Here is a 21,102-nt window from a genome sequence, read left to right as displayed (position 1 = left end):
TTTTATTTTTGATAATGAAAAATCAGATTGGTAAATATATATTTTGCAACTTAAAAATAGAGAATATGTCTTTGAATTCTGATAACATTATTATTATGTTCTTCCTACAGATATGGATGCCAAGCAGTGCAGCCTGTGGATGTTTCTACCTCTGGTTATGTCTCTATTCACTACAGTTGGTCTATGGATAGTGTAAGTAGTGTAAGAGAGTGAAAAGCCAGAACTAACATATTAATGACATATATCTGTTGATGTGGTCTGACACCCCCCCCCCCCCCCCCAATTGGCTATTATCTGTTCAGGCCACGTCCAGATGTAACAGAGCAGAAGCAGCGTAGATCTGTACACTGATTACAACCAACCGATGCTGGAGCAGATAACAGCAAATCAGTGGGAATGTCGGGTGTCGACCCCATGGATAAGATATTGATGACCTATCCATAGGGAAGATCATCAGTACGTTAACCCAGGCAACTCCTTTAAGCTTCTGATTTGACTTTTAATCTGATAACTGTTTTTCGCCTAGACTTAATGCTTTTCCTTTCTGACATTTTAGTGACATATTTTTCACAAATACTCAACACGCTGTGACTTAAAAAATAAACAGATTGTCTTATGGTTCACCTAACGGGTGCTAGTGTTTTGGAGAAAGCCAGGAACCAGGGCACCGAACATCTTCCTTTTGGTAATTTTATTAGTGCAGAGAAAAAAAATCAGAAATCACACTGACGCAGACTAACACTTAACAGAAGACTTTTCAGCAATCATTACCATTATAGGTAGCATCATAATGAAATGTAACACCTCTATACACAGTAAATGGAACAGGATCCCCCATTTACAATAGGCAAAGTCAGATTATACCCTCACCCTTCTGCTTCAATGACCTTTGCACCAGAGGTGTAGCTGGTAGTTTGTTTTGTGGCTGTCTAAGGCTACGTTCAGATTTGCGTTGTGCGCCGCTGCGTCGGCGACGCAACGCACAACGCAAATAAAAACACACCAAAATGCACGCAAAAAACGCTGCGTTTTGCGACGCATGCGTCCTTTTTTGCCGAAATTTGGACACAAGAAAAATGCAACTTGTTGCATTTTCTGCGCCCAACGCTTGCGGCAAAAAAAACGCATGCGTCGCACAACGCAGCACAACGCATGTCCATGCGCCCCCCATGTTAAATATAGGGGCGCATGACGCATGCGTTGCCGCAGCGTTTCCCGACGCAGCGTCGGGAAACACTAATGTGAACGTTGCCTAACAGCCACAAAAAATGCTGCAGCTTGGACTCAATCATATCACTTGAGCACCCATGATACTTAGTACATACCAGAGCACCCTCGGCAAACTTGATTAACGAGAACTTGTGCTCATCACTTCTAGCTAGGGGTTCAGCTCACGGGGGTCAAACGTCTGATTGAGCCCCTAACCAGGTAACCCTGAGTACAAATACCCTAATGGTGTGTATAGGGGAACATCAGCAGATGACTGTGCTGTTGCTGAAAATAAATCTCTATACAAACACCAACATTGATATTACCACCATATGGTGACTGTATAGTGGTAGATACCAGTCCTATGGAACATATAAAAGATTACAGTACAGTTATTTATGACTTACAGCTGACGGTCTTTCTGATGGAGTCATTCACTTTTCCCGTCTTTTAAATCCATCTGACCCAGACCGATATGACAACTTCTTCCAGCCAGCACTCAGCTGCACTGCTGCAGAGATTACAACAAAGACACATTTGACTTCCCACATTTCTAGCACCATCCATATCTATTCCTAATCTGCACGAACTCCTCATCCTACTCATACCCCAGTACTGAGCTGCTGCTGCCGTATGTGTCCCTATTACTGCTTCTGCTGTTTGGCACAAAACAGTACTCCTTTATGTAGGAGGGCCCCCACAGAAGCCTCTACAATGTTTGAGGACCCTTTTCCCCACTGTATGAGGGTCCGTCACTTTATGATGCTCCCACAGTCACCGTACAAGTTTTAAAATAAAAAACATGATATACTCACCTAATCCAGGATCCTGACGAGTCCACCAGCATTGATGTCATCATGATGGTGCCTGCATAGGTTGTTATAGTCACTGTGTCAGGACTCTGAAGTCCTGTGTGTACAACTGTACCTCTGCCACTACGTAGCCTTGCTATTCTGTAGAACTTATGCTTAAAGGAACCTGGGGTTTACAGAATGAAGAGCAGTAGTGAAGGGAGATCATGTCTCCCCACTCTACTGCAGAACTCAACCATATTGGCATTCTGCACATGCCAATATAGTTAAGAGTAGTAGTAGCTCTGGGTTGGCTCAGGCTCCCCCACGCTGGTAGCTATGACACTGCTTTGTAATGATAAGTATGGTCTAAATCAGTGTATTCTTGCTATTAGCCATGTGGCCAACAGGAAGTAGGAGTTTAAAGCCTCTTATACACTTGTTAGATATCTTAGATATCTGTTGGACGAACGATGATTCGGCTGATGTTTGGCTGGCAAATACCTCGACTGACTGTCCCATACATAGGAACGCTTGCTCTTCTGTGCGTTCTTATGTTCTTTATGAGAGAGCAGCTTCCAGTCATCTATGGTGGCAGTTTATCTCTAAAGAACGGGATCCAAGAAGTATTGTTTCTCCTTGCGGAGAGTGACATGTTAAGCAAGTCGAGGTGAGGAGGCTTAATTCTGGTTTGGCTTTTATCCTAAGTCACGTGACAAGGCTCATTAAAGGGTTGACATTGACTGTTAGGATTGCTACTTCCAATAGGTGGCACTAGAATTCTACTCCTCCACCACAACAAACTTCTGTCCCAGACTCCATAAACATTAAACTGTTAATTAGATTTTTTAGTGAGAAAATTGCAAGCTTTGTTTTAATATAGATTGTGATATGAATAATAAAAAAAACGCAAATGTTTAAAAAAATACTTATTGAACATCCAAAGAAAAAGAAAAGGTGGCACTCACCAAGCGATGTATTAAAAATCCTTTATTCTTTCATATATCGGCGTAAGGACATGCATTTCGGTACCTGGACCCGTTGAAGCGCATTGTAAGCGAAACAGCCATCGTCCGGTTCACTCCCCGCACCCTCTCGTTTTACCTGCAGCCCGAAAGGCATGTCCTTACTCCAATATATGGAAGAATAAAGGATTTTTAATACATCGTTTGGTGAGTGCCACCTTTTCTTTTTCTTTGGATGTTCAATACGAATTACTGTTTGGTAGAGCACCACAGTGCATGAGAGACTTTGATTGCTGCAGTAAATTGCTCACTTGAAGGCCATCTAAAACCATCTATCCTGGTGCCGTCATACTTTCTTATCTTTTTATATGGACTGTTTGAAAAAATACATTTAAAGGGAAGCTGTAATTTACATTTTTATTTCTTAAAGGGAACCTGTCACCCCGTTTTTTGAGATTGAGCTATAAATACTGTTAAATAGGGCCTGCGCTGTGTGTTCCTATAGTGTATGTAGTGTACCCCGATTCCCCACCTATGCTGAGAAATAACTTACCAAAGTCGCCGTTTTCGCCTGTCAATCAGGCTGGTCAGGTCGGGAGGGCGTGGTGACATCGCTGGTTCTTCCTCAGCTTTACGTTGGTGGCGTAGTGGCGTAGTGGTGAACAAGCAGCGCGCGATCTGCGCTGTCATCCCTTTCGTCGGTGGGGGCGGCCATCTTCCTGGGGCCGCGCGTGCGCAGATCGAGTGCTCTGCTGCACGGGGCTTCAGGAAAATGGCCGCGGGATGCCGCGCGTGCGCATTAGAGATCGCGGCGGCCATTTTCCCAAAGCCGAGATGCAAACTCGGCTTTGGGAAAATGGCCGCCGCGATCTCTAATGCGCACGCGTGGCATCCTGCGGCCATTTTCCTGAAGCCCCGTGCAGCAGAGCACTCGATCTGCGCACGCGCGGCCCCAGGAAGATGGCCGCCCGCACCGACGAAAGGGATGACAGCGCAGATCGCGCGCTGCTTGTTCACCACTACGCCACTACGCCACCAACGTAAAGCTGAGGAAGAACCAGCGATGTCACCACGCCCTCCCGACCTGACCAGCCTGATTGACAGGCGAAAACGGCGACTTTGGTAAGTTATTTCTCAGCATAGGTGGGGAATCGGGGTACACTACATACACTATAGGAACACACAGCGCAGGCCCTATTTAACAGTATTTATAGCTCAATCTCAAAAAACGGGGTGACAGGTTCCCTTTAAATCAGTAGTTCACATGAAATAAGCAACTTTGTAATATATCTTATTGGAGGAATGTACTGTTTTCTCTCACCGGATTGATAATTCGTTCTCAATGTATGGGATAAGTCTGTATTTAGTGAAGACAGATCTTCACATTACTATGATAAGCGATAACATTTAGTGCTTATAATATTCTATAGGATGAGGAGGGAAGAAGCTATGGGCAGACAGATATTGTACTGTAATTTTCATAGAACCAACTGCCATCTCCTATCGAAGTAATGGGAAAGTCTGTCTTCACTGAATACAGATTTTGCCTTTGAATTGAGAATTTTTTGAGAATGAATGATCAGTTCACAAAGAGAAAGAAGGTTTCTGTGTTAAAGATATATTACAAAGTTTTCTTATGTTCACATGCATTGTTGATTTAAGAATAGGTAATACTAATTCCCTTTAAAAACTTTGTTTGCTGCAGTGGTATTGTTAAATTAAAGACTGTAAAAATACTTAATATTTCTTTCTTTTACAGCTGTATTTAAATGTTCACTTTTGCCTTGTTTTTATAGGTACTTCATTGCTATAGAAGATGAGAAAATTTTTCCTTTAACCATAAACAGGTAAGGGGATTAACTCAATACCTCCTGGCAAACAGGCCTCGTATGTGTGTGTGTTGTCAATCTCCTTTATAAGAAAAAAACTATGCTTACCGAAAATATCAATATTATTATTTCCAATACAAAAGCATTCTACAAAATGTATACACCGCTTTCCAAATTATTATGCAAATACTTTTTTTTCTCTGAATTTCCTACATGGTCTATGCAAATGAGTACCGTATTTTTCCGACTATAAGACGCACTTTTTCCCCAAAAATATTGTGAGGAAAATGGGGGGTGCGTCTTACAGTTGGAAGGTAGGCTTACCGGCATTGTGGCGGCGACAGAGGTGCTGGGATGATGTGGCGCGGTGACCGGTATGGCGTGAGCAGGGTCCTGTCCACATTTGAGGTGAATCTGTGGCCCGGTATTGAAGGAGAGAAGCAGAGCTGGGTGAGTTACGGTTTTCCCGGTGGTGGTGGCCATCTTCCTGAGGCCGCGCGTGCGCAGATTGAGTTTTCTGCTTCCTCGCACTTCAGGAAAATGGCCGCGGGAGGCCGCGCGTGCGCAGATAGAGATCGCGGCGGCCATTTTCCTGAAGCCGAGTTCGCAGATTGAGATCTCGGCTTCAGGAAAATGGTCGCCGCGATCTCCATCTGCGCACGTGCGGCCTCCTGCGGCCATTTTCCTGAAGCCCTGGGAAGCAGAGTACTGAATCTGCGCACACGCGGCCTCAGAAAGATGGCCGCCACCACCGGAAAACCGTAACTCACCCAGCTCTGCTGCTCTCCTTCAATACCGGGCCGCGGATTCACCTCAAATGTGGACGGGACCCTGCTCGCGCCATACTGGTCACCGTGCCACATCATCACCGCCACAATGCCGGTATGCCCGCCGCCACCGGTAAAACCGTGACTCATTCAGCTCTGCTGCTCTCCTTCAATACTGCCGTGGCGTCACCTCAAATGTGGAAGGGACCCTGGCTGCCGCCACCTGAGGATGTGACCGCACATCTGCTGCCGCCACAGCACTGCCGCAACCTCCCCATGGACACCAGGCCATGGCGTCACCCACCTAAGCAGGATGGGACCCTGCTCAGGTGCACACCGTTCTGCCCACCGCACCTCAGCATCACCTCACCTCTGCCACCACCATGCCTCCTGTGACCCTGCTCTGCCACTGCCTGCCCTCAGGTAAGAGATCTTAAGTTCGGACAATAAGACGGACCATCATCTTATAAAAAAATCTTTTTTTCTGCAATTTTCACCCCAAATTTGGGGTGCGTCTTATGGTACGGTGCTTCTTATAGTCCGAAAAATACGGTAAGTATAATGTTGAAATTATCATCAACCATCAGAGTATAACTCACATTTTCTTGGACAAACCTCCCCATGATAATAGTATTTCTTTCGAAACTAAAAAAACGTAAAATGCACTGTTCTAAATTACTATGCTCAACAGTTTCCAAACATTTTATAGGTTGTAAATAACTGAAAATGGTCATTTGTTGGGTTTGCAACTGTCACGGACCTGGTTTGTGAAACCACTGTGCCACGGACCGTGGAGAGACTGTTCACTAGAGCCTCTGATGAAATTGAAAACATCTCAACAGGCCAAGTTACATGACGACATAGGACATATCTTTGATATCACCTTCACAATTCTTGCATCTATTGAGCTGTTTCTGTTTGAATTTGTTGGCAGGATGGCAGAATAGCCTCACAGAACTTCTGTTTTAATGTGAACTGCCTCCCACCCTCATAGATCTTTTGATTGAGAACACTCCAAAGTTTTCAAAAGGGCTAAAGGCAGGGTCAGGGAAGGATGGTAGCCACACCATGAGTTTCCATCCTTTAATGCATATCACAGCCAATGACCCATTCTTCTCATATTCTTCTCATATTCTTCTCATGAGATGATTTTGCTAAGGATGACATGAATCTTCTTCTTGTATCAAGTGGTTAGTCAGAAACTCTTTATACTGTGCCCAGGTCATTTTTACACCTTCAGGGACCCTAAAGAGAACTACCAGCTCTCTTCTCATAATTCTGGTCCAAAACATGACTCCACCACCTCATTGCTGACGGGTACATAGTGGTCATCCACCAACCATCTTATCAGTAAATGAGACGTGTTTTAAAACCTGCTTACCTGTATGTCTAGAGCCACTTCAACTGTATTGACTTGTGAGCACTGTTTTGGGGTGGTCGAATAGTAAGTTAATGCACAACTGAAAGTTTTTGTGTGATCCTACACCTTGAGGATCACAGAACTCCAGAGGTACCTGCAGCTTCAAATTGTTGTTTGCTTCTTTGTAATGGTATTTTAGTAGCTGTTCTCTTAATGTGATGAATTTGTCTGGCAGAAACCTTCCTCATTATGCCTTTATCTGCATGATCCTGCCTGTGCTGCTCAGTATCAGCCTCAAATGTCTGCATAGTACGATGATCACGCTTAAGTTTGAAATATCTAGTTTTCATACCTTGTTCAAAGTTTTGCACTATTTGACTTTTTTTCTGTAGCAGAAATATCCTATTTATTTCCCATAATGCTTGAAACTTGTGGCCTGCTTGATAATCTGAAACATCCTTCTTAAGTAGTGTTCCTTTAATTGGACTCACCTGGCAAACTAATTATTACAAGTGTTTGAGATTGATTGCAGTGATCGAAAGAGCCCCGTGACACAAGCCATTCAAGAAATTATAAGAAAAACAAAAAAATACCGTATTTTTCGCTTTGTAAGACGCTCCGGATTATAAGACGCACCCCAAATTTTGAGGAGAAAAATAGGAAAAAACTTTGTTTAATAAATTGGTGGGGTGTCTTATAATCCATGCGTCTTATTACTTACCAGGGGTTGTGTTGTGAATTCTGTGGCAGAGCTCCCTCCTGTGGTCACAAGTGGTACTTCGGCTGATTCTCTCTGTGAGCTTCTGTTGGTGGAGGAAAGTGGTATTGCGGCTTCTGAGTTTCCTACCTCAGGTGATGTGGTGAGGTCGTTAGGTACTGCTCTACTTAACTCCACCTAATGCTTTGATCCTGGCTTCCTGTCAATGTTCCAGTGTTGGACTTGTTTTTCCCTGGATCATTCCTGTGGCCTGCTGTTCTGCATAGCTAAGTTCTTCTTTGCTATTTGTTTGCTATTTTTTCTGTCCAGCTTGTCTAATTGTTTTGCTGGAAGCTCTGGGACGCAAAGGGTGTACCTCCGTGCCGTTAGTTCGGTACGGAGGGTCTTTTTGCCCCCTTTGCGTGGTTTCCTTTAGGGTTTTGTGTAGACCGCAAAGTTATCTTTCCTATCCTCGCTCTGTTAAGAAAGTCGGGCCTCACTTTGCTGAATCTATTTCATCCCTACGTTTGTCTTTTCATCTTACTCACAGTCATTATATGTGGGGGGCTGCCTTTTCCTTTGGGGTATTTCTCTGAGGCAAGGTAGGCTTATTTTCTATCTTCAGGCTAGTTAGTTTCTCAGGCTGTGCCGAGTTGCATAGGCAGAGTTAGGCGCAATCCACGGCTGCCTCTAGTGTTGTTTGGAGAGGATTAGGGATTGCGGTCTGCAGAGTTCCCACGTCTCAGAGCTCGTTCTATGATTTTGGGTTATTGTCAGATCACTGTATGTGCTCTGACCGCTATGTCCATTGTGGTACTGAATTGCCTATCATAACAGTATAGGAAGCCAAAAGTACTAATGATTCTCAATAGAGGGAAAAAAGAAGTTCTGAGACCATTTTTTTTTCTTTGCACTGTGTTTTGCCTTTTTTTTCCCCTAGACATTTGGGTGGTTCAGGACACAGGTGTGGACATGGACATTCAGGGTCTGTGCTCTTCAATGGATAATCTCGTTATAAATGTACAAAAGATTCAAGATTTGGTGGTTCAGAAGTCTATGTTTGAACCAAGAATTCCTATTCCTGATTTGTTTTATGGTGATAGAGTCAAGTTTGTGAATTTCAAAAATAATTGCAAACTGTTTCTGGCCTTGAAACCTCACTCCTCTGGTGACCCAGCTCAACAAGTGAGAATTATTATTTCTTTTTTGCGTGGCGACTCTCAAGACTGGGCATTTTCCCTTGCGCCAGGAGATCCTGCATTAAGTAATATTGATGCGTTTTTCCTGGCGCTCGGATTGCTGTACGATGAGCCTAATTCAGTGGATCAGGCAGAGAAAAATTTGCTGGCTTTGTGTCAGGGTCAGGATGAGATAGAGGTATATTGTCAGAAATTTAGAAAGTGGTCCGTACTCACTCAATGGAATGAAGCTGCGCTCGCAGCGATTTTCAGAAAGGGTCTCTCTGAAGCCCTTAAGGATGTCATGTGGGATTTCCTATGCCTGCTGGTCTGAATGAATCTATGTCTTTGGCCATTCAGATCGGTCGACGCTTGCGTGAGCGTAAATCTGTGCACCATTTGGCGGTATTACCTGAGATTAAACCTAAGCCTATGCAGTGCGATAGGACTTTGACCAGAGTTGAACGGCAAGAACACAGACGTCTGAATGGTCTGTGTTTCTACTGTGGTGATTCCACTCATGCCATCTCTGATTGTCCTAAGCGCTCTAAGCGGTTCGCTAGGTCTGCCACCATTGGTACGGTACAGTCAAAATTTCTTCTGTCCGTTACCTTGATCTGCTCTTTGTCATCGTATTCTGTCATGGCATTTGTGGATTCAGGCGCTGCCCTGAATTTGATGGACTTGGAGTTTGCTAAGCATTGTGGGTTTTTCTTGGAGCCCTTGCAGTGTCCTATTCCATTGAGAGGAATTGATGCTACACCTTTGGCCAAGAATAAGCCTCAGTACTGGACCCAGCTGACCATGTGCATGGCTCCTGCACATCAGGAGGTTATTCGCTTTCTGGTGTTGCATAATCTGCATGATGTGGTCGTGTTGGGGTTGCCATGGCTACAAGTTCATAATCCAGTATTAGATTGGAAATCCATGTCGGTGTCCAGCTGGGGTTGTCAGGGGGTACATGGTGATGTTCCATTTCTGTCAATTTCGTCATCCACCCCTTCTGAGGTCCCAGAGTTCTTGTCTGATTACCGGGATGTATTTGATGAGCCCAAGTCCGATACCCTACCTCCGCATAGGGATTGTGATTGTGCTATCAATTTGATTCCTGGTAGTAAATTCCGAAAAGGTCGACTGTTTAATTTATCCGTGCCTGAGCACACCGCTATGCGCAGTTATGTGAAGGAATCCCTGGAGAAGGGGCATATTCGCCTGTCATCGTCGCCATTAGGAGCAGGGTTCTTTTTTGTAGCCAAGAAGGATGGTTCGCTGAGACCTTGTATAGATTACCGCCTTCTTAATAAGATCACGGTTAAATTTCAGTACCCCTTGCCATTGTTATCTGATCTGTTTGCTCGGATTAAGGGGGCTAGTCGGTTCACCAAGGTAGATCTTCGTGGTGCGTATAATCTGGTGCGAATTAAGCAAGGCGATGAATGGAAAACTGCATTTAATACGCCCGAGGGTCATTTTGAGTATCTAGTGATGCCATTCGGACTTGCCAATGCTCCATCAGTGTTTCAGTCCTTTATGCATGACATCTTCCGAGAGTACCTGGATAAATTCCTGATTGTGTACTTGGATGACATTTTGATCTTCTCGGATGATTGGGAGTCTCATGTGAAGCAGGTCAGAACGGTTTTTCAGGTCCTGCGTGCTAATTCTTTGTTTGTGAAGGGATCAAAGTGTCTCTTTGGTGTGCAGAAGGTTTCATTTTTGGGGTTCATTTTTTCCCCTTCTACTATCAAGATGGATCCTGTTAAGGTCCAAGCCATCCATGATTGGACTCAGCCGACATCTCTGAAAAGTCTGCAAAAGTTCCTGGGCTTTGCTAATTTTTATCGTCGCTTCATCTGCAATTTTTCTAGTATTGCTAAACCATTGACCGATTTGACCAAGAAGGGTGCTGATGTGGTCAATTGGTCTTCTGCTGCTGTGGAAGCCTTTCAGGAGTTGAAGCGTCGTTTTTCTTCTGCCCCTGTGTTGTGTCAACCAGATGTTTCTCTTCCGTTCCAGGTCGAGGTTGATGCTTCTGAGATTGGAGCAGGGGCTGTTTTGTCGCAGAGAGGTTCTGATTGCTCAGTGATGAAACCATGCGCTTTTTTTTCCCGGAAGTTTTCGCCTGCTGAGCGAAATTATGATGTGGGCAACCAAGAGTTGCTGGCCATGAAGTGGGCATTCGAGGAGTGGCGTCATTGGCTTGAAGGAGCTAAGCATCGCGTGGTGGTATTGACTGATCATAAGAACTTGACTTATCTCGAGTCTGCCAAGCGGTTAAATCCTAGACAGGCTCGTTGGTCGCTGTTTTTTGCCCGTTTTGACTTTGTGATTTCGTACCTTCCGGGCTCTAAAAATGTGAAGGCGGATGCTCTGTCTAGGAGTTTTGTGCCCGACTCTCCGGGTTTGTCCGAGCCGGCGGGTATCCTCAAGGAGGGAGTAATTGTGTCTGCCATCTCCCCTGATTTGCGGCGGGTGCTGCAAAAATTTCAGGCTAATAAACCTGATCGTTGTCCAGCGGAGAAACTGTTTGTCCCTGATAGGTGGACGAATAAAGTTATCTCTGAGGTTCATTGTTCGGTGTTGGCTGGTCATCCTGGAATCTTTGGTACCAGAGAGTTAGTGGCTAGATCCTTTTGGTGGCCATCTCTGTCGCGGGATGTGCGTGCTTTTGTGCAGTCCTGTGGGATTTGTGCTCGGGCTAAGCCCTGCTGTTCTCGTGCCAGTGGGCTGCTTTTGCCCTTGCCGGTCCCCAGGAGACCTTGGACGCATATCTCTATGGATTTTATTTCAGATCTTCCCATTTCTCAAAAGATGTCAGTCATTTGGGTGGTCTGTGATCGCTTTTCTAAGATGGTCCATCTGGTACCCTTGTCTAAATTGCCTTCCTCCTCTGATTTGGTGCCATTGTTCTTCCAGCATGTGGTTCGTTTGCATGGTATTCCAGAGAATATCGTTTCTGACAGAGGTTCCCAGTTTGTTTCGAGGTTTTGGCGAGCCTTTTGTGGTAGGATGGGCATTGACTTGTCTTTTTCCTCGGCTTTCCATCCTCAGACTAATGGCTAGACCGAACGAACCAATCAGACCTTGGAAACATATCTGAGATGTTTTGTTTCTGCTGATCAGGATGACTGGGTGTCCTTTTTGCCTTTGGCTGAGTTCGCCCTTAATAACCGGGCCAGCTCGGCTACCTTGGTTTCGCCATTTTTCTGCAACTCTGGGTTCCATCCTCGTTTCTCTTCAGGACAGGTTGAGTCTTCGGACTGTCCTGGTGTGGATACTGTGGTGGACAGGTTGCAGCAGATTTGGACTCATGTAGTGGACAATTTGACCTTGTCCCAGGAGAGGGCTCAACGTTTTGCTAATCGCAGACGCTGTGTGGGTCCCCGACTTCGTGTTGGGGATCTGGTTTGGTTATCTTCTCGTCATATTCCTATGAAGGTTTCCTCTCCTAAGTTTAAACCTCGTTTCATTGGTCCGTATAGGATTTCTGAGGTTCTTAATCCTGTGTCTTTTCGTCTGACCCTTCCAGATTCCTTTTCCATACATAATGTATTCCATAGGTCATTGTTGCAGAGATACGTGGCACCTATGGTTCCATCTGTTGACCCTCCTGCCCCGGTTTTGGTGGAGGGGGAGTTGGAGTATATTGTGGAGAAGATTTTGGATTCTCGTGTTTCAAGACGGAAACTCCAGTATCTGGTTAAGTGGAAGGGTTATGCTCAGGAAGATAATTCCTGGGTCTTTGCCTCTGATGTCCATGCTCCCGATCTTGTTCGTGCCTTTCATGTGGCTCATCCTGGTCGGCCTGGGGGCTCTGGTGAGGGTTCGGTGACCCCTCCTCAAGGGGGGGGTACTGTTGTGAATTCTGTGGCAGTGCTCCCTCCTGTGGTCACAAGTGGTACTTCGGCTGATTCTCTCTGTGAGCTTCTGTTGGTGGAGGAAAGTGGTATTGCGGCTACTGAGTTTCCTACCTCAGGTGATGTGGTGAGGTCGTTAGGTACTGCTCTACTTAACTCCACCTAATGCTTTGATCCTGGCTTCCTGTCAATGTTCCAGTGTTGGACTTGTTTTTCCCTGGATCATTCCTGTGGCCTGCTGCTCTGCATAGCTAAGTTCTTCTTTGCTATTTGTTTGCTATTTTTTCTGTCCAGCTTGTCTAATTGTTTTGCTGGAAGCTCTGGGACGCAAAGGGTGTACCTCCGTGCCGTTAGTTCGGTATGGAGGGTCTTTTTGCCCCCTTTGCGTGGTTTCCTTTAGGGTTTTGTGTAGACCGCAAAGTTATCTTTCCTATCCTCGCTCTGTTAAGAAAGTCGGGCCTCACTTTGCTGAATCTATTTCATCCCTACGTTTGTCTTTTCATCTTACTCACAGTCATTATATGTGGGGGGCTGCCTTTTCCTTTGGGGTATTTCTCTGAGGCAAGGTAGGCTTATTTTCTATCTTCAGGCTAGTTAGTTTCTCAGGCTGTGCCGAGTTGCATAGGCAGAGTTAGGCGCAATCCACGGCTGCCTCTAGTGTTGTTTGGAGAGGATTAGGGATTGCGGTCTGCAGAGTTCCCACGTCTCAGAGCTCGTTCTATGATTTTGGGTTATTGTCAGATCACTGTATGTGCTCTGACCGCTATGTCCATTGTGGTACTGAATTGCCTATCATAACAGGGTTGTGGCTGTGGTGGATCAGGGTCCTAGGGTCGTTGCTGCAGGCAGGAGTGGAGTATTGCTGCAGGCTGGGATGGTGGGGTCTGCAGGGGGCTCCTGTGCTGCAGGGGGGCTCCTGTGCTGCAGGCTGGGATGAGGGGTCTGCAGGGGGGCTCCTGTGCGTGCTGCAAGCTGGGATGAGGGGTCTGCAGGGGGCTCCTGTGCTGCAGGGCTGTCTCCAATGCTGCAGGGCTGTCTCTGGTGCTGCGGGGGTCTCTGTCGACAATTTATGAAAGGTCAGAGTCCCCAGCAGTTCGTCCATGCGTTCCTGTATGACTGACCGAGATTCCGGTGGCCATTTTCCCGGAGTCAGTCATACTGGAACTAACTCCGGGAAAATGGCCGCCGGAATCTCGAGAGATGAGATCTCAGCGCTGAAATCTCATCTCCCGAGATTCCAGTGGCCATTTTCCCAGAGTCAGTCATACAGGAACGCATGGACGAACTGCCGGGGGGCTCTGGGCTTTCACAAAATGTCGCCAGGGCCCCCCGCCGCATCGGAGCCTCCAGCATCACCCGGGGCAGCAGCGGCGGACACCCCCTCATCCCAGCCTGTAATGGTAAGCGGTATATCCGCTTTGTTAGACGCACCCACATTTCCCCCCCAAATTTGGGGGAAATAAAGTGCGTCTTACAAAGCGGAAAATACGGTACATCTGTATGACACTTTGTAAAATACTTTGGAACACAGTGTACTGTGCAGTGTTTTGTAATAGGACTCAATAAGCAATGAACGCATCTGTAAGGCATATAGGGTTGGACTGTACAATCGGCATTTACATTGTTTTACAGTGTCTGAGGTAAACGCAGACATGAATGGGGCAAAAAGGTTTTTCTTAAAAGCTTTTCTATCTTCAGTGCCACTATAAATGAAGACATCTGCAAGAAGTTTGTATGTTTTCTCCTTGCTTGCATGGCTTTCTCTAGGGAATTTAGATTGTAACCTTCAATGGGATCAGTGATGATGTCTGTAAAGCTGTGGAATTAATAGCGCTATATAACTGAGTAAAGCAAATAATAATAATAGAAAATATTACATTTTATAATGTTATATAAATGAGGCATTTTGGTGCGTGGCCTGGATGATGGCAGCGTTGCGCTCATACTGTCAGTGTGGGTGTGCACACAAGGCTGCGGTGTGCTGTGGCTTCTGCCTGTTTGTGTCTGCCCCTTGCTACACTATGAGTGTATGGCTGTGATCATCCAGTGTCAGTTTGCAAGTACAGGCAGGAGATGCAGCGTTCACTTGGGCCTTAGGGCCTTAGAGCCAAGTCAATCAATGTGAGGCAACAACTTTATTATGCAAATAGGAGGGCATGACTGTTCACCAAAGTATAGGCCACGCCAAGGGTGCACTGAAGCGCCCTCATTTTGCATATCAAATAAAAGTCGATTTCAGTTGGGCTCTACTAGCCTAGTACTTTTTAAATAGGGGCTAGGCCCCTATATAAATGTTTAGACTGTTTAAATGCCTATTTTAGGGGTGACAGTCTCCCTTTAATAAAGTTGCTTTCCTGTTGATAATAAACTTGTCATAACATTTCTATGGGTAACAAAACATTTTTAAGAAATTGTAAAAATCAAAAATTATGACTTGATACATTTCTTATTTGTTTTTTTTTGTATGTGGGTATTTTTTGATAATATTTTTATTGCAGACTCTTAAATGTATCTGATGTAATAAATGGCAGCCAGAGCCTCACAGACAAGTTCCTCTTAAATAGAAGGTGACTTTTTTAACCCATCAATCAGCTGTTTTGTCTGGGAGTGTCTTAGTAAGATCCTATGATCTTCTCTAATGGGACATAAGGGCAGGGGATCTTTTCCTATGACAATCCCTTGTAACTGAAGAGAGGACACAAGATTACCTAGATATTAATACAGTCATGGCCAAAAGTGTTGGCAATCTTGAAATTGTTGCAGAAAAAAATAACTTTTTCTTTCCGAAAATTATTGCAATTACACATGTTTAGTTATACATGTTTATTTCCTTTGTGTGTATTTGAACAACACAAAAAAAACAGAGAAAAAAGACAAATGGGACAAAATTTCACACAAAACCCCAAAATGGGCCAGACAAAATTCTTGACACCCTCGACTTAATATTTGGTTGCACACCCTCTAAAATATAGAACTGCAATCAATCGCTTCCTATAACCATCAACAAGCTTCTTACACCTCTCTACTGGAATTTTTTACCACTCTTGTTTTGCAAACTGCTCCAGGTCTCTCATATTTGAAGGGTGCATTTTCAGATAAGCAAAACCCATTAGGGGTACAAGGATCTAATCAATCTTACTGGTGAGTCATGCATACAGCATTTCCTGTCTGTCCTTTCTTTACATATGCACAATAAGTGGTTGCATGATTCACCAGCATAGGTCCATCTAGGAGATTTAGGGATAGCCGCCGAGGAGGAGGGGCGCCATCACTCGTGTATTTGTTTCAGGGTGCCAACCTCCGCTGACAGGTAGGCGATGGATGCAGGCAAATTGGTGCAGGGAGAACACAGCTAGCACGGTTGCTTGTATGGTGATTGATGGTTATTTTTTTAGAGGAATTTATTAAAAGTTCAATATTATCTGATTAATCTTTAAGTGGTATAGGGGTTAATTTGTTAGCTTTCTTGATTTATTGACCTTATTAGATTATTGTTACAGTATTTTCCATTAAATTCTCAAAATGGCCATTAAAATAGACCTTTCATGTGAAACTCGAGAGTCTATTCTTGTTCTCAGAAATGAAGGCTATTCCATGCGAGAAATTGCCAAGAATCTGAAGATTTCTTACAACGGTGTGTACTATTCCCTTCAGAGAAGAGCACAAACAGCCTCTAACCAGAGTAGAAAGAGAAGTGGGAGGTCCCACTGCATAACTGAGCAACAAGACAAGTACATTAGAGTCTGTAGTTTGAGAAATCGATGCCTCACAAGTCTTCAACTGGCAGCTTCATTAAATAGTACACGCAAAAGGCCAGTGTCAACGTCTACAGTGAAGAGGGACTTCGGGATGCTGGCCTTCAGGGCAGAGTGGCAAAGAAAAAGCCATATCTGAGACTGGAAGATTGGAAAAAAGAGTTATGGGCAGACGAATCCAAGTTTGAGGTGTTTGGATAACACAGAAGAACATTTGTGAGACGCAGAACAACTGAAAAGATGCTGGAAGTGCCTGATGCCATCTGTCAAGCATGGTGGAGGTAATGTGATGGTCTGGGGTTGCTTTGGTGCTGGTAAAGAGGGAGATTTGGACAAGGTAAAAGGGATTTTGAATAAGGAAGGCTATCTCCATTTTCCAACGCTATGCCATGCCCTATGAACAGCGCTTGATTGGAGCTAATTTCATCCTACAACAGGACAATGAACTAAAGCTGTCGTGAATTCTGCTTTTGGGCTCCCTCCGGTGGTTGTAGGTGGTAATGCAGTTGTCCCTGGGCTACAGTCTTGGACAGGTGTATCTACTGATTGCAATTCTGACTGGGGTATTTAGGTTTGCAGGACTCATTGGTCCTTGCCAGTTGTCAATGTTTCTTGGGAAGTGTTGGATCTTTGTCTGGCTTCTCCTGCTTAGCTGCCAATTCAGCAAAGATAAGTGTCTGTTTCTTTTTCTGTGGCACACAAGCTGCGTGCTTATATTCTGTGCTATTCATTTGTTTTCTCTTGTCCAGCTTAGTCTGTGTCAGTGTTTTCTCAGTCTTGTTGGATTCTCTGGAGTTGCAGATATACGCTCCACATCTTTAGTTAGATGGTGGAGTTTTTGTATTTTCTGCTGTGAATATTTTTGGAAGGATTTTAATACTGACTGCTTAGTATCCTGTCCTATCCTTTCCTATTTTAGCTAGAGTGGCCTCTTTTGCTAAATCCTGTTTCCTGCCTGCGTGTGTCTTTTCCTCTACTACTCACAGTCAATAATTGTGGGGGGCTGCCTATCCTTTGGTGTTCTGCTCTGAGGCAAGGTAGAATTCCTATTTCCATCTATAGGGGTATTTAGTCCTCTGGCTGTGTCGAGGTGTCTAGGATTTGTTAGGCACACCCCACGGCTACTTCTAGTTGCGGTGTTAAGATTAGGATTTGCGGTCAGTATAGTTACCACCTACTCCAGTGAAAGTTTTCATGCTGCTCCAAGGTCACCTGATCATAACACAAAGCACACCTCCAAATTTTGCAAGAACTATTTAGGGAAGAAGCAGGCAGCTGGTATTCTATCTGTAATGGAGTGGCCAGCTCAGTCAACAGATCTCAACCCCATTGAGCTGTTGTTTGAGCAGCTTGACCATATGGTATGCAAAAAGTGCCCATCAAGCAAAACCAACTTGGGGGGAGGGGCTTCTGGAAGCATGGGGTGAAATTTCTCCAGATTACCTCAGCAAATTAACTGCTATAATGCCAATGGTCTGCAATGCTGTAATTGCTGCAAAGGGAGCATTCTTTGACAAAAGAAAAGTTTGAAGGAGAAAATTATTATTTCAAATAAAAATCTTTTTTCGAACCTTGTCAATGTCTGGATTAGATTTTCAATTCATTTGGCAACTCATTTGATTAATAAAAGTATGAGTTTTCATGGAAAACACAAAATTGTCTGGGTGACCCTAAACTTTTGAATGGTAGTGTAAATGATCTAGATAAGGGAACTGTAGGTAATCTAATCAAATGTGCAGACGATGCAAAGCTAGGAGGAATTGCTAACACTAGAGAAGACAGAGAAAGGATTTAGAAAGATCTAGAAAAACTTGAACAATGGGCAGCGACTAATAGAATTGTATTTAAAAGGGAGAAATGCAAAATTCTACATCTGGGCAAGAAAAATGAAAATTACATCTACGGAATGGGAGGAATAGAACAAAGAAACAGCAGGTGTGAAAAAGACTTGGGTATACTAATAGATCACAGACTGCACATGAGTCAACAATGTGGTGCAGCAGGAAAAAAGGAAAACACAGTTCTAGGATGTCTTTGCAGACTTTTTATTTTCTTTTTTTTTCAATTTTATTTGCAGAAAAATCTTACATTTTAATGTCATATATAATTTTTATGCTAGCAATTTGCATTTTTGATCACTGTTCAGGGTGCCAGGTGTGTTTGATGCCCATTTTTTTCTATGTCCAGCCCATCCTATATATGCAAGTAATACCATGTGGTTAGTATTGGCTATGTACCTGAGGAAGTGGACAGGACGTCCAGATTTATAGCCCTGAATAAGGTATGCAACTCTTCTGAACTTTGTGACTCCCTTGCCTGATTTTGGAGGAGCGCGGAATTGACGGCATGTTGAATATCCTATCCAGAATAACTAAACATTGGGGAATTCTGAAAATGGACAAGGATATTTGTAAGGTGGTGGGTGATATTCCCCAGATCACTTACAGAAAATACGGTCTATCCAAAATAGGGTAGTTTAGTCACCTTCCACGTACACACAATCCCAATACCTGGATCCTGATGAAACCACCATGGTTCTTTAGATGCGGGGATTACGTGGTATACCCTCACTCATTGGTAGGTAAAACCTTTCATAGCCTTGTGACCGGTGAACGGTTCTCAATAAGAAATGTTATATTTTGCAAATCGAAAGGGGACTATCGAAAGGCGACTTGCGACTGCTAGAAGGAATATGTGGGGAAAATGTCACGGGAATTGAAGAGGAGCATAAGTGGACATATGGGAGACATATGGAACAAGATTATTTATTTATTTTATTTAAAACAAGAGGAATACATCTATTGCTAAGCAATTGTCAATACGGAACATGGAGGTAACCTCAAAGTCGTCAAGTTCACTGGAATTGACTTGATTAAGCCATCTCGCAGGGGTGGACATTTTGACAAACTGTTATTGCAGCGAGAGGCCAGGTGGACCTTCCAACTTAGTTCAGTAGCCCCATTTGGTTTAAATGAACATCTGAATTATGGTTTATTTCTGTTATTATAACCCCCCGTCTTCTCAAAAATATCCCCTTCATTCTCCCTATTACCTCATTGCTATCTTGTTACATACTAATGTGATCTGGTGTAGCAGAAATACCTGTCTATAAAATCAGATTAGGGGCCACCATATTTTAGAGATTTTAAGGTGACCCTGTGTTAATGTATTTTCAGCTCTACTATGAGTGAATGGACATATATCATAATTCAGTTCTCTGCTTCTGATGGTCTTCCCCACATCATAGAAGTTACTCTGACCTGTCAGGACATATTCAATAATGGGCTTTTGATCATTCCTATTGAAAGAATGCAACTTACGGATAGTCACAGGGACGCGTCACCATGACAACAAATGTTCATCAGCAAGGCACGGTCTCTAGGCATGCACAAAAGCAAGGTATCCAATAGTGTATGCCATGTCATATTACCACACCAACTGCTGAGACAGGTTACCAAAGCCGGCGAACAGTGGGAGTTTTGAGTAGGCACTCCAAGAAAAGAGGGTTGGCATTATGTTTAAAAGAAAAAAGAAAAATTAGTGATACTGACCAGATGGAATAATGGATAGACAGGGAGACATGTGGGTAGGCAGGGATATGGTTCTTTTCACATTACCTATTTAAGTATGGGACAAAAGGTTGTTATGGGAAACACTAACTCTATAAGAATTGTTTCAAGTGTCATGTGATCTGACATCAGCATGTGATCTAACACCAAGCGGAGGAACCTTGTCTCTATACATAGGCATTAAATGGCTGATTCTGGCACTCTGTCAGCATTCTGCCACATAACGAGGCTGTCATATCATTACAGCACCCCCTAATTGTCCTTTTTGAAACTTGAGGGGTCCTATTGCCCAGGACTCTTCATAGTCTATTTTCTTATATACATTCATCTCCCCTGAGGAGTCCCCCACTACAGGGTGATGAAACGCATAAAGAGGGTTTGTACAAGGACAGCTTTAGAGGTCACACCTGGGCATTGTCCTTGTCAGGACAGAAGATATGTCATTGGGCATCTCAGGGAATGTAGTTTTACCAGTTCGACTTCATTTCTCTTTTTTCCCTTCTGCATGATGTTTTTCGAAAACTTCTAATGGTGAGATCCAACCATTTTTTAATTGAGCACTGGTTCACTTTATCACTTTATTGGCTGTATGTCACTGCAAGGTATTGGCTACCCATATTTTAATCTTGAATATTAGAAGGGTACCTTCTCCCAACAGTAATTTTAAGATCTCGCCACAGGTGTTCAATGGGATTTAGATCTGACTCCCTGCTGGCCACTTCAGAACTTGCCAGCACTTTGTTTCCATCCATTTCTGGGTGCTTCTTGAAGTATGTTTGGAGTCATTATCCTGCTGGTAGACCAAGGATGCAAACCCTGTTTTCTGACACTGGGCACTACATTACGACCTAAAATCTAAGGGTAATGTTCAGATGTCATGATGCCTTGCACCCAGTCAAGGCACCCAGTGCCAGAGGCAACAAAACAACCCCAAAACTTGTTTGAACCTCCCACCATATTTTACTGTAGGCATTGTGTCCTTCTCTTTAAAGGCCTTATTCCATTTTTGGTTAAATTCAATGTCAACGAATAGTTTGCGCTAACAGCAATGCACCCTGAGCACTTTTTGATTATACTGTAAACTGTATAATTTTGTTTATCCCTTATATGCCTTTCTATGCTTTT

The 21,102-nt window shown here is 44.0% G+C and overlaps 1 protein-coding gene across 1 annotated transcript in view; it reads left to right on the top strand.

The window, feature by feature from the left end:
• The window catches only part of TMEM150C (transmembrane protein 150C), a 334,089-nt gene that overhangs the window by 284,658 nt on the left and 28,329 nt on the right, over positions 1–21,102 (top strand). The window contains exons 3-4 of the mRNA XM_069742934.1: positions 111–192; positions 4,762–4,812. Of these exons, the coding sequence (XP_069599035.1) occupies positions 113–192; positions 4,762–4,812 (131 nt within the window). The 5' untranslated portion in view covers positions 111–112. The remainder of the gene's footprint in view (positions 1–110; positions 193–4,761; positions 4,813–21,102) is intronic.

Source organism: Ranitomeya imitator, chromosome 1 (genome assembly GCF_032444005.1).
Source record: "Ranitomeya imitator isolate aRanImi1 chromosome 1, aRanImi1.pri, whole genome shotgun sequence".
NCBI lineage: Eukaryota > Metazoa > Chordata > Amphibia > Anura > Dendrobatidae > Ranitomeya > Ranitomeya imitator.
The sequence above is the reverse complement of the archived record's forward strand: the minus strand, read 5'-3'. Positions and strand labels throughout refer to the sequence as shown.